Source organism: Alosa pseudoharengus, unplaced genomic scaffold (genome assembly GCF_046254945.1).
Source record: "Alosa pseudoharengus isolate Yale_2024_CS ecotype anadromous, Long Island Sound unplaced genomic scaffold, YU_APseudo_1.1 YU_APseudo_1.1_scf_22, whole genome shotgun sequence".
Classification (NCBI taxonomy): domain Eukaryota; kingdom Metazoa; phylum Chordata; class Actinopteri; order Clupeiformes; family Clupeidae; genus Alosa; species Alosa pseudoharengus.
The window spans coordinates 25417968-25435053 of NW_027468680.1; the positions used below are offsets into that span (position 1 = coordinate 25417968).

The following is a 17086-nucleotide window of genomic DNA, read 5'->3' on the forward strand; positions in this document are numbered from 1 at the left end:
TGTGTGCGCTTGCTGTAGGCTAGATAAGGAAAATGTCAAAAAGGAAACGTCAGTGACCACAGCTTGCGAGCGCGAACACAAGCGGGCTGAAATGGGAAAGTTTCCATCCGAAGACTGATTCTGAAAACGCGAAATGAACTGCCCGTTATATATCGCACACTGCAATGAGTTAGTATTGCTGTGTTAACCCTGTTCGGTTCCACTTATGTGAAATCTTTCTCACATATGAAAAATATAAAGACAAACCTGCGCTCACGTTTAAGGGCAATTCCGCGCAAAACTGTCACATCCATAACGCCAACACAATGCCATGTTGGCGTTATGGATATATGACAGTTTTGCGTGGAGTTGCCCTTAAATGATGACAGCCTCAATTCTTGCATGAAACTTCACCTCACTGAATATGAGCCAGCCAGACTCCAAGGCCATCACCAAATCTAATCTCTGGTACAGTAGGCCTAATGTTCAATTTCGCCAATGACATGTCATGTCATGAAAATTGAGTGTTGTGTTGTTAACTATGAGGTTACTTTGCATACCAAAAGAACACTGGGAAAATAGGGGGTGGTGTTTAGCCTACATGGGAAGCCTAAGGCCTATAGCCTACTTCTGTCATTCCACTTTACATTTCAAGTTACTTGCACATTACTTTTAAAACTAGTAGAACATGTATTTAAAATCCTCTGTTGAATGAAAGTAAATATCTAAACTTTTTCTTGTAACCGTCTTTATGTGACTCTTCTGAGATTAAAAAAAAAAAAATAGGTAAAAGTGGCTCTCCAGGCAAAAAAGGTTCCCGACCCCTGGCCTAGGAGGTCCACCTTTTTTTTGTATGTTGATCTCAAGGGGCCATGTCAACCCATCCTATTACCACTTATTTCATGTATAGCGACACCTAGTTAAAAATTAAAAAGCAAAAAATTAGGTGTTTTCATCACAATATCTCTGGCTGACATGGTCAAAACTGCACGAAATTGAAAGTGTAGGATCATTATGACACCCTCCGAATGCATGCCAAGTTTTGTGTACTTTCGTTCATGGGGGGCCTTACAATAAAACAATTTATGTGTACATTTAGTGACGTACACCAACAAGGATTCCCGGGACACTGAAAGACCGGGGTACACAAAACTTGGTGGGCATGTACCCCAACATGGATAGCATGGAACCGTCATTTTTCGTTTTGATCTGTAGCCCCCCCGCTGGACTGGACCCCCCAAAGGAGGATAGGCCAGACACAGTTCTCTGCGATTATCAGGGGGCCCCCAATCGAGTTTCTTTTTTTTACATAATAAATAACGTAAACGAGTGACATCAATGAATGAATAAATGAAACAATTAATCATTCAAAACAAGAAAATTCTGATTTCATGATCAATATACCTGCCTACCTCTACTGTGTCCGCCAGCCTTTGAGTCACGCGCATAAACTAGACACCTCGGGTGCATAGACAATTCGTGCAGACACTGCATCAAGTTCAACAATCGGAAGAGACGGTAATGTTAAGACAAGTCACAAAAAAGGATATATCCCTCTGGTGCCGAAAACAGAACGAAGAAAATGACAGAGGAGGAGAAAAACGAGCAAGATACAGGTATGTTTGCATGATTATTTACAGTATGTTTTGTGCTTGAGGTAGCTAGCTAGCTGTCATGATCTAATATAAGCCATCACCAGAGCTAAATCTCCGCCATCAACAGAGAAATGTCTCCCATTAATATATATTTATCTAGATGTATTTCAGATGTCAAGGATATTGGGATTGTTTTGGACGTTCAATCAAGCATGTACCCTAGCTCTAGGTGGGCTTATTATGTCGTAAATTAAAGTTAGCTAGCTGACTGAAGTGGACATTAGCACTACAGTAGCTACATGAAAACGTAGCTGAAGGCAAATTTACCACAGAGAGATTGTTTCTGATTTCGCACCTGAAAGTGTTGATAGTTTATTACTGTTCTATAATATGTGACATAGTGGTAAGTCTGATAGCAACAACAGACTAAGCCCAGGCTCCCAGTCCCAACCCAACCCACTGACTAGCGCAACTCTGGGCATCGGTAACGTTCCAGCTTCATAGGCAAAGATGGAACAGTACGTGCGCTCTGCTCTAAGATCTTTGGAGAGAGATGGTAGTGTTTGAGAAAATATACCATGTTGGGTGGGGAGACTTCTGTGATGAAAATAAACTTACATTTGATTAAGATAGTGGCAAGTGATGTAGCGGTGCTACCCTAATATTTAGGCTGCAGTAGATCGATCACCATGTTAAGCGTTCACCATACTGCAATTAAGTATACTCTTTTGATTATGCCTCATTTGCCAATAGAATATGAATTGTTACATGTGAAATTGCTTGTTATTTGAGTGTAAGTAATGATAGCAAAATAAACTCATTCTGCTCGATCAACTATGCACTTATGCAATATTTTTTTTTTTTTCAGAGACACTGTTGAAGTCCTTTGGAGCACATCTCTACCTCTACCTAACTCTACCTACCAGAAGGTGAGGTTTTCTTGATGGCAAATGGTTACATAGCCTGTTAATATGACATGACACATTTAACATCGTTTTTTTTTTATTTATTTATGTATTTATTTAATCATTGCAGGTTCGTCCACTGCAGAGTTGCAGATGCCTAAAAACCAGGAACGAAGTAGGAATAATTATTTTTTTTTTGGGACATTTTATTTTTGATTATTAATGTTTGTCTATTTTGTTTTTATTTTGTAGTTGAAAATTGCTAATTTAATGCACATTTGTTCAGCAAATCTGTTGAAAAACAAGTCATTAAACTGATGTACTTGTTTACAACAATTGCTGTTGTATTTTGTTATTTGTCAATTCAACTTCAGTAAACCACCCTTAGTGCTTCACTTTGAATATGAATGTTTCAAATAAATCTGTGATTTTAGTACCCTCCAAGATTAAAAGGTGACACGGTTGGTGTAAATAACAACTGTGTATTAATACATTGGTTTACCAAGCACATGGGGCCAGAAGTCTAGATTGGAGCCCCAAAACATTTTTGGCATGTGAGCAAGGATGGATTACTGAATGAGCCTACCGAGCCCAAGAGGTCAAGGGACCCTGAACCCCAAGTAGTTGTGTGAATTCACTACCAATAAGTCAAAAAGCAAAAGGCTATGAATCTGAACAAATTTAGGTACTGCCCTTCTCCAGCTGACCATCCCAAAAATGCACCAGAATACAGGAAATCACATCTAGGTGGATGGAGGTGGGGTTGTATAAAATGAATTTTACATGTGAAATCTATGAACTAATCATGTTTTGGTACTTGTTGTCTAGCAGATACCAGTGAGAATTGAGTGTGGACAATGCAATTTAGTGAGACAGTTAGAATCATATAGGCCTTTCAGCGTGATTTCTTTTTGTGGAAAAAATGTGCTGGACTGGGCGGCGGTCATATTTTGTACCGCTCTGCGGTACATCTAGTTTTCTAAATATATGGAGAACTTTATGTGTGAATATGTGGCAGACATATTTGTAGTCTCCATATATGGTGGCATACATATCCTTACACTAGATTCCATTAGCCTACTTATTTTCCAAATGGAGAACTTAGTGTGAATATATTTGTTTATGTCTTGGCTGCTCGGCATCTTTTGCCTTATGTGTCAATGTTTTGTGTGGAGCGTTTGCGTTGCACCATGTGCATACAAAAATGTGTGAGGCCAAAGCTACTTTAAATATACCCTTATTAGACATTCTCTGATATAACGGATGCTTGTAGTATCTTGATATGCGCATGCGCACACAGCAATACCCATCCCCACCCTTGACTGACTTTTGAACACCAACCACGGTGACTTCAACCGTCACTTTTCTGTCCTGTCATGCATCTGACTTTGTTAGCTGTGCAAAACTGCTGTCATCATATCCAAGGTAAGAAGGCCTTTAGTAAACGGGAATTAGAAAAATATTGTTTTTATAATTTGTGTAATGTTAAAGCTACATTGTGTATTTTTTTGAGTTAATTCTTAGCAAAAACCCTTTTGTTCTTTCAAAAATATGTGCTCATTCATGTGTAATTACTTCCACTTACTAATCAAAGTATTCTCGTAAGTGTAGAATCTGCTATTCCAAATACATACGCGCGAGTCGCGCGATGGCTGAATCCATGTTGCGCTTCCATCTTTGAAATACATTCGCCAACGAGGGACATTCCTGGAAATTCAAGCTTCGCCTTTCGCGCTTTTAGGCTACACTCAGCTGCACCGTGACGTATGGCAGGGGGAGATTAGTCTACTCCTGACTGCCGGCAGATTTGAAAGGTTGTTGAAGATGGAGGATCACACATATTCTCGAGGTCATGAAAAGGAGTCGCCAAGGAAGCGAAAACGAGAATTAAAAAGACAACGCGACAGGAAAAACAACAAGACCAAAGTAAATATTGGAGTGGCTTTTCCAAGATGGAAAGAGCTCATGAGGAGCAAGGATTTCAAAAGGGACGCCGAAGTTGCCTGCTTTCTTCTCGACAGGTAATTCGGCCTATTCGTGTAAACCTATACAGTCTATGGTGTAAATTCGAAGTTTTACAGTTGCTTGGCTAACTATAGCATAACGCTAGAATGACGTCTAGGATATTTTCGCGTTGATGAAAAAGGATTGTCTAGGCTATAACATAAATCTGTGTGCTGTGACGGATCAAAGGGAAAGGGCACTGTAAATTGTAGCCTAGTTATTTTTCATTGCTTTTGCTTTGTAGCCTACACAATGTATCCTAATCTGATAATGCTGGGGTAGCCAATTCCAAGGGTGACGTTTACCTCCTGAGGCCTGTCCTGTAGTCTTATTAATTTTAGACGTAGCCTACTAATTACTAGATTGTCTGAAGGGAAAGTTTTTTTACCTGTAGCCTACACCTGGGAATGGGGGAAGGGTAGACTAGTCCATTACACTTGTGAATGGAGGAAGGGTAGGTCATTACACCTAATGGGGGAAGGGTAGACCAGCCAGCCCAGAGACTGATCAGACTGGGGGTCAAAGTCATTATCATGCAGAACAATACAAAACTGAACTGACAGAACTGTTTTGATTGAACTTTAGTCAATTTACTGTATGTATATGAGGTGCATCTACCAAAATACATTTTCTTCACTGTCATAAAATGAATGCACTTTGTTTGTGGTTTAGTGAGACATTCAAACATACTGCTCTTTTTTGTCCAGCTATGAGAGAGAACTTCGAGCAGTCACATCAACACCACTGAAAGGAAAGCCCTCTAAAGTATTAACTCCAGCAGTGTCCAGCATCTCTAGTGGGACAGACAGGTCAGTCACTGCATGAAAACAATTGTGTTGACTCTATGTGATTGTTGTTTGATTGTGTTTGATAATAACAGAAATTATATTTTTAATAATTTGGTGTTTACCATTTTATGTACTGTCATATGTTGTGAAACACTCTGCTTATTTATTTCAGAGATGAGCATCTTGGCGCAATTGCAGAAGCCCCTGAAATTGAGAGCCTTGAACAGAGGTAACCCATCAATGCTCATAATGTCTATACCCTAACCCTACATGTGTTCTCTATTGTATATTTTCATGATATAAGCATTTATATATATTTTTTACAAAGCCTACATGACATGAGCATCGCGGAGGAGGATGTGGATGAAAATGTGTTCAATGACCCCATGAACAGTGTGTAAGTAGTACACCCTATAGACATACCGGTATGTTACTATTTGTACTGTGTGGAAGTTCTTTTTTTCTAAATATGTTATTTCTTACAGAATCGACTGGACAGATGAAGGATCTGCATTCCATCAAAGAGATGATGGAGAGAGGGATGACAGCTCCGACGAAGAGTATCTTCCACCAATTTCTATACGGTGTGTGCTCATCTGTTGTTACTTGGCCATATTTTGTGTTGTGTTTTGTCATACATTTTTACATGGTGCCCGTGTGTTCTGCCTCCACAGAATGGGTGGAGCATTAAAGGCAGTGCAGACTGTTGACCATCTTCCTGTAATTGGGCTTGATGAAACTGTGCATGACCTTTCTGCTCATGAAGACCCTACTGACGAGCCCTTGCCCAGTGTTGAGTTGCCCAGTTACCCAGACCCTTTGAAGGTCCAATGTGTAGATGATATCATCTGTGTCCGAGCGGCAGTGTTGTATGAGACCTGCTTGAGGCAGCTTGTCACACTAATGAAGCTGCCGGTGGACAGATGTACAGGTGTTCTCAGGACTGGTCTGGTGTGTGATAGTGTTGCCCCCTTTCACATCAACATCACTTATAAGGGCACGGCAATGATTGCGGAATGGGTAAGTCCAGTCAGTAACAACATAATACAACTGGTACTGGTAGCAATACCAAGCACTTTTCTTGTGACAGCCAGTGTTGTATAATTCAAATCCATTTATCAATCTTCTCTGACTTTTAGGTATGTCCCAATGGACATAGCCTGTGGAGATGGAATTCGCAGCCTGTGATGAAGTTTGGGATGCAAGCTGGGGATTTCCTTCTATCCACCAACATTTTGTTGTCGGGGAACAACTATGGGAAGGTTTCCCTATTGTTTAAATTCATGAACATGGGCATGGTGAACCCAAACACATTTTGCACAATCCAAGACACATACTGTGTTGACGCAGTCAAGGAATACTGGGAAGAAAGGAATACCGAGGCCATCCGTCGCCTTCAAGGGAAAGACGTTGTGGTGCTAGGTATGTTGAAATGGTGCATGTATAAATTACTTGCAGCAATGACATATATTTATTATATAATCTTACTACGAAATATGCCTGGGTTTTTACAGGGGATGGCAGAAATGATTCACCAGGGCATTGTGCCCAGTACTGCAGCTACACCACGATGGAGCTTGACACCAAGGAAATCATTCATGTAGCAACAATAGACAAGCGGCATACATCGTGGAACTCCAACATCATGGAGAAGGAGGGATTTATCCAGACTGTGGACAAGCTTTCCAGAGAGATAAAGCTGGTGGAGATCTGCACAGATGCTCATATCCAGATTGGAGCCCTTATGAGTAAGTGCTCCTCTGATAACATATATGAATACAAATATTGCAAAAAGAGATGTTGTGAAATGCTATGATTTCCCACTTCACAGACCCAGATAAAGGCAAATACAAGGACCTTGGAATTCATCACAGTCTGGACATGTGGCACGGTGCCAAGAATCTGGCCAAGAAACTTGCTGCTGTAAGTTTCAAGACTCATGGGAATCATTGGCTGTAGTTTACTGTTGGGATGAAATATGCATTTTCTTAGCTCTCCATGGACAATTTCTGAAATACCTCAGTATTTTGTTTTTATTTCCCAAAGGCAGGGAAGGTGAAAGGACAGTCCATTCTCCTCCACTGGTTGAAGGACATCGTCAACCATTTTTGGTGGTGTTGCAAGACTGCTGACACCAAAGAGCAGTTCCTTGTAAGCAGGATTGTTATTGTACTGATTGTAGCTGGTAGCTTCCACTATATCTATATATATATTTGTACTATTGGGACCCTTTTCTGTATAACAATTTGTTTTATATATTATGTATTATATTTGTATTTTTTGCACAGGCACTTTGGATTGGCATTTGTCACCATGTCTGCAACATCCACACGTGGCAAATGGGAAGCTGCCAACACAGCGATCTGGGAGAAGGGAAGGAGTGGATCGAGAGAGATTCTAAGTCTCACAAAGCCTTAGTGGACATTGTTTTCAACAAGCGTTGGCTGAAGGATGTCCACAAATATCTGCGTTTCAGGTATAGCATGTAACATTGTACACAAATTGTGTGTGTGTATGTATGCACACACTAATGTGGATGTGTGTGTGATTTCTTTTCTATTCAAACAGATCAACAGCAGACCTGGAGTCATTCCAGAACCATGTTCTGATGTATGCCAGTAAGCGCTTTGCTTTCACTCCCCCGGTTTATGAGGCAAGAGTTCTGCTGGCAGCTCTTGACTACAATTTCCACTGCAACAGACCAACAAGAACTACATCTGAGGGCAAACAAATGTAAGTTTAATACATGCAGTATTGTCTTGTAAAGTAAACCCACAGGCACACAGTGGTTTGGGATTGGTATGTGCTCTCCAGTTTGTCAGTTGTTGTAATGAGTAATTGACCTGTAATAGTTTACCTTTGTGCCATTACAGTTTCCGAAGACTGTACAACAAACATGCAAGACGATACAGCTTGTACGCCCTGAAATCTGAGAAAACATATGAATACATCTCAGAACTGCAGGGGAAAATTATAAACAAGAGACTCACGAGTGGAGTTGGGATGCCTCGAAAGAGGAGCCTTCGGCCCAATGACCCAAGAAGACTTGGTGTCGTCCCCCCTATACCTCCACCCCCTATATCAGAGCTGATGCGGACACAAGTCAGCAGAGGTCTTGGTATGTGATGCACTTGCCTTTGCCTGTAACTCAGTCTAGGCGAAATAGCACTGTACAGATTAATAACAATATGTTGAACTATAAAATGGTGTGTATGTCTAATGGCACCTCATGTCTTCCACAGGAGCAGCTTTCCAGGAGGCTGCGCATTTAGAATGATTCCTATTGCTGGTCCATGTTGCTTCAAAGGCACCATGAAAGGGTTGTGTAAATGGGTGTAAATACCATAATTTGTTACTTTCTGTAAATAAATATATATTGCAAATAACATTATTGACCATGTTACCGTCATTTGGTGTTTCAAAAGGTAAATTACTACAGCTCCTTTTTTATTATAAGTTTGTGGATGTAATGTATAAGAAATACAGCATGAATGGTCTCTTATAACAAAAATATTTTATTTTCATAAAAGCAAAATACACAGCAACTTGGGATCACTCTTTTATATTACCCTGTCCTAGAGACCCATGCAGCCAGAAAATGAAATGTCTGTAGGCAGCATATCTGAACACTCTTGTCACCTGGCTCTCTTACATAGCCTAATACTGTGATGTCCTCCCTGTGAATCCGGAGAAAACCTTCATCTAGGCAGTACTGTGTGAAGTGAGGCAGAAGGCTCACACAGGTTTTCTCTCGATCGGTTGGCATGTCTCTGCAGTGTGTACAGGTACACCAAGGCATCCCTGGCACAGGTGGGGGGATGACATGTCTGCGCTGATGCATCATCAATGCATCAAACACCAGACCAGGCTGCCTCGCTAGCAACTGTGTGGTGAGGTCCATGTGCTCTTGCAGGCTCATTCCATCCACAAATCTCTAAAGAAATAAGACACAAAAAATAAGATCAGATAGGCTTGTTTAGGTAGCAAAGTTAGATGGTTAGCAAAGTAGTAACAGTACTCTTGTCATTTTTCAAGTGTTTACACAAAATGAAGAATACTATGTGTATGGACAATGAAAAGGTGAAAGCATTTTCTATAGACCATAACGTAATCATATGTGTCATGATTTCACTGGCAGACAACACATCATGCAGTTGACTGGCAACAGCTAGAAATTGCTACATATAAACAATGGAGACACAAACAGGGAAGCTACACCAAGCGCGTAACTGAAGCGTTCCGTTCGCAACGCGTAAAATCAATTTTAGAAGAATGGTCTTTGTTTCTGGTGTATGCTAGTTGCAGCAGACGCAACGAAAACGAACGTGCCTGGTGCAGCTTCCGAGCTAATTTCGGTGTCATTGAATTGATACTGTTCAGAGAAATATATTAAAAACACAAACCTCCGTTGCTTCTCTCCGTTGTCTTTGAAGTTCTTCCACTCTCTCCTCGTCATCTTTGGAGAGTCTTCTTCTTTGCCTAGGAGGTCTCACCGATCCTCTGCCACCGGCTGTCTTTTGGCTTCTCTTTACCTTTCCCTCTTCATTTTACCTTTCCCTCGCACCTCCGTAGCATCGACTGATCTCTGACTCTGCTCACTGAGAAAAATAGTAGGCTACGCTGTAAAAACATTGCCTTACACTATTAATCTCGTACATACAGAATAAAGATAGCACTGATACTGTACTAACATTAGCATGCATTCGTTTGGGAATCTGATAGCTGATGCTAGCAATGAAATAGTAGCCTACCAAAATAACGAAAACGTAAAACTATTATTCACTTTACATAGAGGTCATAACCAACATGTTTACTGGCTATATAACTAAATGCAATGTGTAATGTTTTCTAAAGTAACCTCATCGCTGGAAGGAACACTGGACGAAGTCGTAGTAGGCTACTGGAAGCCATGTTAACCTTGGCATGAAACGGCCACCGTAGGAGTTAAAATGCGCTCGGAATGGGAGGGGCTAGAAAGTAATATTCAGTTGGTTGTCATATAGAATTTCACCGCTAGATGGGAGAAGTTCTTACACAATGTAGCTTTAACCAAATCCGTTTGTTAACAGTCTAACCATCATGTTAGAATTAGCTAACGTTAATGTTATCAATTAGCTATCGATAACGTTAGCGAGCTAATATTGCTAACGTTAGTGATGTTAGCTATTAATGTTAACTTTTCCATTAACTAACTTTACCATTATGTGGAATATCTAGAATGATAGTTAACATCATATCCAACAACAAGCCTGTCTGAGATGTCTTTATGAATATAAGTTTTAGTTTGAAAGAAATATCAGGTGTAAGTAAGTTAGCAGCTAGCTAACCTAGCTATAACTTAGGCTACATTTAAAGTGGCTGCTAATAACCATGCAGGCTAACGTGAACGTTAGTAGGCTTAAATGGATCTTTAGTTTGTGAAGGGTAGTGTTAAGCCATCCTTACAACAGAAGACTTTGACGAGATTTGGGGAAGATTCTTGAAAGTCTTTTGAGTAAAGCTTGAATGGGGGGCATTAGTTAAAAGACTCCAATCTTTCAAGAATCTTTCCCAAATCTTGTCAAAATCTTTTGTGTGTTTACTTTGGAACATCAACAATGTTATATTTCTGAAATATACATATATTTTGACATATTTCTATAAATGTGACATAGCAGAACATTACATATATTTTGCAATATATTTACCTAATATGAGTGCAAATATATGTCCATAGACATATATTTGCAATATATTGGTATCCCTGGTATGCGTACAAATACATAACTTATCATATATTAACATATATGCAACTGACATATATTTGTAATATATTTGTATATCTGGGAAAATATATGTGACATATATAAAAACGGCCAATTTTGCTATATTTTGAAATATATTTGACATGTATGTGTATATATGTGACTTATATGTATGAGGCATACATTGACATATACATTATATATGTGATTTACATATATTGCCATATATCACATTTGTGTATGGGGTCTCGGGAGAAATTGTTAGTGGAGGGGTGGTACTTATAAAGGGTGTGGTTAACGGAAACCTCGGGTTAACCAAGAACATAACCTGCTCGGAGCAGGTTTGAGATGCAGCGTAAATTGCCATGGCAGCATACCTCGGTTAAAACCTATCCACCTTTCGTAGTACGGGTTAATCGGGAAGTTACGCCACACGTGATCAAGTTACTCTCGAAGTTACCCAGATAAACCAGTAACCCCGCTTCGTAGTACAGGCCACAGTTGTCTTGGAGTAATTTTGACCACATATCACTGCAGGTTGATTGTGGACCTGGTTCTATTTTATAATACTCAATACGATACTCAACTTTACTTATCTTTCCCCCCGGATGACTCTAGCGTTTCCCATCTGATTTCTGCATGCCTTATAAGGATATATTTCAGTCTGGATGAAAGATCGACACCTTCAGCTTAATCTCTCAAAAACGGCGCTTTAGGTGTTTCCTGCTAAAACATCTATTCCCTAACAGATTAACATCCAGACTCATCTTTACTGACCCCAACTAGATCGGCACGTAACCTAGGCGTCGTAATTGATGACCGACTTAACTTCTCTGAACATGTAGGCCTAGCCTCCATTGGAAAATCATGTTGGTTTATCCTTTAGGCCTACAACATTATAGGAACATCAGACCTTATCTGACACAAGATTCCTCACAGCTTCTTGTTCAGCCTATGGTCATCTCCAAGATGGACTTTTGTAATTCACTATTAGCTAGCCTACCTGCTTGTGTATGTAGCACCCCAACCCTCAGGCGCTGGTTTAGGGAATGAGGGGGACAGAGATCGGCCTAATGGGGTGTCACAGGGTTCGATATCCTACTTAACTATTAAATAAACAGACCAGACCATGAAAAGATACTAACAACTTTTGAGGCACTCCTTACTAAAGTTAAAAAGCCTTTATTAAACTCTGGCTACATGCCTACGCGTTTCTACACATTGTCTTCATCAGGGCATGTATCAGACCAGACCATGGTTTAAAACTAGGCCTATTAGAAAAAGCTGATAATTTACTTTTTAAAAATGTAAGTGGAGGAAGATACAGATGATAATCACAATATTTACAGAATGAATGTAGGCTATTTAAATGACCGTTTACACTATCGTAGTCAAGACTGTGATTAGAAAATAATGTTTGGAGTGACCAAAGCCACATAAGGAGACACTGAAGGTGGAAGGGCACCAAAACTTAATCTGGAACTGTGACATGCTTAGCCACAGAATTTGTTTTTGTAGATCCATCAGGTGAACAACATAGCCTGCAGCTGTTTTCCACTCATGTCATTAGAAGGCAAACTCAAGGAGGCATTTGCTCTGCCTTTAGCTTAGCTCCCATGCTGCAGAAGAATTTATGTAGCTTCTTAAAACTCCATCAGTTTCCACAGTTTCTTTACAAAATCTCACAAATGCCACTAGAGGTCGCTTTTTGAGCATTTTAACTTAAGCCTGGTGTGATAGTGTGTACATGGACATCTGAAAGGGCCTCTCTGAAAGCCAATGATTTGGTTGATCATTGTCATCTAATGTGGAAACATTGTGGTGAAACATGGTGGACTCTGTATGGCGAGGACCTGACTATTCAGATGTTATTTTTTTTAAAGGAATTATCCGGAGTAAAATGCACTTCAGATCAATTTACGGATGATTGGGAGTACATACGTTGAGTTGACACCCAAATCATGTCATTCGGATGTGTTTTGAGAAAGTTCGATATTACCGTTTTTAGTCAAAGCTCGTTAGCCTGGACGTGACGCGGGCATGTCATTTCGCCGCTAGAAAACGCTATTTTTATACCTCTTCTACAGTTCCAAACAACATTACACTTACGTGGTAGTGAGTAGAGGGTCCCTAAAGCCAAACCGAAGTATCCCGAGGTCTTTATGTGGTCGGATAGAGAGTCCAGAATGAATTTCATCAAGCCAGTACCTTTCCGGAAATGTTGCCATCTTTGAGTGTGGGGTAACACGCTCTGGAAATTCACAATTTCGTCGCCGTTTTTTTTATTTTTTAAACATAGTCCAGTATTTCTTTCGAAACTGAAATGAAGTTGTATGGACTGGACTATGTTTAAAAAAAAAAAAAAAAAAAAAAAAAACAGCGACGAAATTGTGAATTTCCAGAGCATGTTACTCCACACTCATACGGACTTTCCCCTGAAGATGGCAGCAAAGATGCCAACATTTCCGGAAAGGTACTGGCTTGATGAAATTCATTCTGGACATGTGGCCTTTGTGCCCCCCACCAAATATGCCCAACTGAAGGCCAAGTGGCCTTGCCCCTAAAATGGTGAAATTCCAACCCTGCTCTTGTACACATGGCTTTAGTGTCTTTTATTTCATTGTGTTCGTGTTCAGCAGCAGCAGCAGGTCTCCACAGCAGCTGCCGCATCTGACAACTGCAGCAGCATAAACAGATCGAATATGCATATCAAACCTACTTCCATGCCATTTACAGAAATAAAGCTGATGAAACAGTTCAGTTTCCTTACTGAATTGGTTTAGTTGCAAACCAATTGCATTTGCCCTGTCTATTATAACAAAATCATAAGAGATATTTCTGTGCACCTATTATTAGTATACTGATTCGTTTGCAAATGTATCTTTTATGTTTCATTCACTTGTCATTTACTTATTGGAGATCACATGTGCCCTAAAACCCCTCTGTAAAACAACTGTGGCATTCACTGAGGTGTTGAAGGAGCCATCATGCCGTCCACACAACTGGATAGCCTGTTATAACCTGCCTTAATAAGAACCAGAATAACTGTTATCCATTACCATAGTAATGCCAAAGTAATAATTAAGTAGACTTGCGCATATTATTTGTTGATGCAGGAATTAAAAAAAGGTGTGTGTATGAGTAGATGTTGAGCATGGCCTCATGCTCTCTTTAGGTTTCGCTCTGAAGATGAGATTTACACACTCTACTCCCAGAATTTTGTTTCACATTCTTTTTGTTAACCCTCTACTGCACAAAACTTGATTTTGCATGATAAAAAATATTCCAGTTCATTTCTTGGTTCATTTTGGGACACTTTATTGATTAAAAGTTTTTTGTTTTTTTTTGGACCCCCCCCCTCCAAAATATTTTTTCGTTGCCTAAGGGCAACGTTGTGCGATAATGGTATAAATTCATACAGACAATTATTCATTAACAGAACAATAGACAATGTCTAGAAAGCAGTATAACTTTACAATTCTTTGACATTATCATACAACTTAGAAAAAAGAACACTTGTAACACATTGTGACATATGACACACTGGATTATTCATCATGTAGGCCTAACATTCTTATTTTATTCAGTGTGAAATGTAACAAAACAATTACTTTGCGCAGTAAAGCAGAGGTGCACATTACACTTTCTACACACAACTTTGGGTGTTCCTGTGCACCCAGGAACCCTACATCTTCCTTTTTTTTCAGACATCATTGGCCAGTGGGAGGTTTGGTCCAAGCGGATGTCTTGGTTGGGGATGGGAGCCGTGGGTCCCTGCTTCTTCCTCTTCTCCTCGTACTGCTGAGACATTCCACTACTGGGTCGCCCTCTTTTTCTTCCATCTTTTTGGTATTTGCAGAGACTGTGTGCAATCTGTGACTTGAAGGCATACAGTCGCATGTGGTCACTTCCCGTCATTCCATTGTCAGCACAATCCCGCCGGTAGATGAGCCAACATGTCACCACCACCAGGTCAATCATGTGGAAGACAAGGCGATGATACCACTTTTTTGATCGTATGTTTGTGCGGTACAAGGCAATCAGGGAATCCAGCAAGTCGACACCTCCCATATGCTGATTATATGTGGACACGATTGCAGGACGTGGGACCTTAATGATTTTTTTTTGCCGTTTGTCCCATCGGTCAACCTGGGACAAGGGCTGAGCTCCTACATAGGTACTGAGGAGGGTAACTGACCTATTGTCATACCATTTGACAGCATACAGCTCTGTGACACCAACACATGCCTTTTTTTCTTGGAAGGACCCACGGCCAGACCTTTTTAGGTCCTCATCCTTCACCATAGAACTGCCTGGCAAGCGGTTCAAGCGAACCGTACCTACACAATGGATGCCTTGCTGGGCCAACACGAGCATCAAACGGACAGAGGTAAACCAATTGTCGAAGAAAACCTTGACATTTTTATTTTTGGGAATTGGTTCTGCCAGACGCAATACCACGTTCCCACTTGCACCTATATCTGGCAAATCAGGTGGATGGACAGCCTTTCCCACATACACCTCCAAATTGTGTGGAATGCCATCTGATCCACAAAGGACGAGAACTTTGTATCCCCACTTCTTTGGCTTTTTTGGTAGGTATTGTTTTATTCTACTTTTGCCTTTGAATGGCACCATCTGCTCATCCACGCACAAGGTCTCCAGCATCGGAAGATCTTTCAGCTTAGGTAAAATGTGATCAAGGAGAGGCCGAATCTTGTAGAGCTCATCATAGTTTGGCATATCTCGTGCGGGCTGACCACTGTTGTCATTGAAATGGAGACATTTTTTAATGGCCTCCCACCGTGCGAGAGGCATCACATCTGCAACCTGAGAAATGCGGCTACTGTGGCTCCAAAACATACGGGTGGCTGGGAGGCCGAAGAGAGACATATGCAACACTGTGCCAAAGAACTGTTCAAGTTCATCAACTGTGAGATTGAGTGGCTTGGCAGGATTATTCTGAACACTGTACAGGTTGCTTTCATGAACAATGCATTCAAGTATCTCGTCTGAGAAAAACTTTCTAAAGTATAGATAAGGTGACTGAATATCACCAGGTGGTTGGGGAATGCCTGTCCATTGAGGATGTACTGAAGAGGCAGTGGTATGGGATGTTTTCCATCTTGGGGTCTGAGTAGTATAGTTCTCTACAGAAGGATCACCTTCTTGGCCACTATCTTCCTCCTCATCCTCATCATCTTGGATGTCTATAGAAATGATAAAAACAGCAAATAAGAAAATACGAATGCAATAGCCTAGTAGTTGAAACCTCTTTCTTTTGCTGTCCTGATCTATAACATCAAGAATCAGTAGTTAATACCCTATTTTTCCACTTCTGCTCAAACCTTTTTCTGTATCCAACTCTTCACTGGCATTGCTCTCTACCTCACTGTCCTCACTCTCAGATGGGATTTCCCTAACATGAAGATCCTGCCTCTTTCTCCCATAGAATACTCTTGTGTCCATTTTGTCTGTCAAAATGTGTTAGAAGTTATTTTAAATAAAAAAGCAGTTAAAGATACTTATTTATAGCTTTTATTGTATATAAATGCATGTGAAGATGTGATGACTCACCCACACACAAACAAAACAATGATAACAAAGACATCCAAAAAAAGTACCCCTTATCGCACAACGTTGCCTTAAAGCAACGAAAAGAAAAAGTGTATTTCTAAACAAAAAAAAAATTAAAAAAACCTTCTTAAAACCTTACAAAAGGCTTCTTTACACCTTTATACACAACAAGGTATTTTTATTTCAAAGTCTATATCAAATTAAATTCCATTAATAATGCAAATGATCTTACCTTCTTGTCACGCCATGTGGTCCAGTGACTGCCGATCAGAAAAGGAAGTCCCGCCTTCAAATGATGCCTGATAGTGGCACCCAAACCGCATAAGATTGTGATTGGATGGTTTTTTCACTATTCTGATTGGTTTTAATAATTTAAAGAGGCAAACACTGGACATGGGGCTTTAATAAACGTTGTGTTGCCCAAGGGCAACGTTGTGCAGTAGAGTTGTGTTTTGTAGTTTGATATTAATACATGTGCTTATTTTACAATTAAT

At 40.2% G+C, this 17086-nt stretch overlaps 2 protein-coding genes across 2 annotated transcripts; one reads left to right on the forward strand and one right to left on the reverse strand.

Annotated features, from left to right (window-relative positions):
* Window positions 1–3978: 3978 nt before the first annotated feature.
* LOC143139197 (uncharacterized) lies at window positions 3979–9463 on the forward strand. Its single transcript, XM_076299800.1, has 14 exons — window positions 3979–4500; window positions 5191–5292; window positions 5444–5500; window positions 5600–5668; window positions 5757–5855; window positions 5946–6291; window positions 6411–6693; window positions 6786–7019; window positions 7103–7194; window positions 7318–7422; window positions 7560–7747; window positions 7840–8004; window positions 8145–8389; window positions 8514–9463. Exons 1-14 carry the CDS (start codon window positions 4304–4306, stop codon window positions 8546–8548), a joined length of 2217 nt encoding a protein of 738 aa, XP_076155915.1. The 5' UTR covers window positions 3979–4303; the 3' UTR covers window positions 8549–9463.
* Window positions 9464–14331: 4868 nt separating this feature from the next.
* On the reverse strand, window positions 14332–16867 carry LOC143139397 (piggyBac transposable element-derived protein 3). The gene is made up of 2 exons (XM_076299996.1): window positions 16825–16867; window positions 14332–16225 (listed from the first exon to the last, which is right to left on the reverse strand). Exon 2 carries the CDS (start codon window positions 15906–15908, stop codon window positions 14595–14597), a length of 1314 nt encoding a protein of 437 aa, XP_076156111.1. The 5' UTR covers window positions 15909–16225; window positions 16825–16867; the 3' UTR covers window positions 14332–14594.
* Between the last annotated feature and the right edge of the window lie 219 nt (window positions 16868–17086).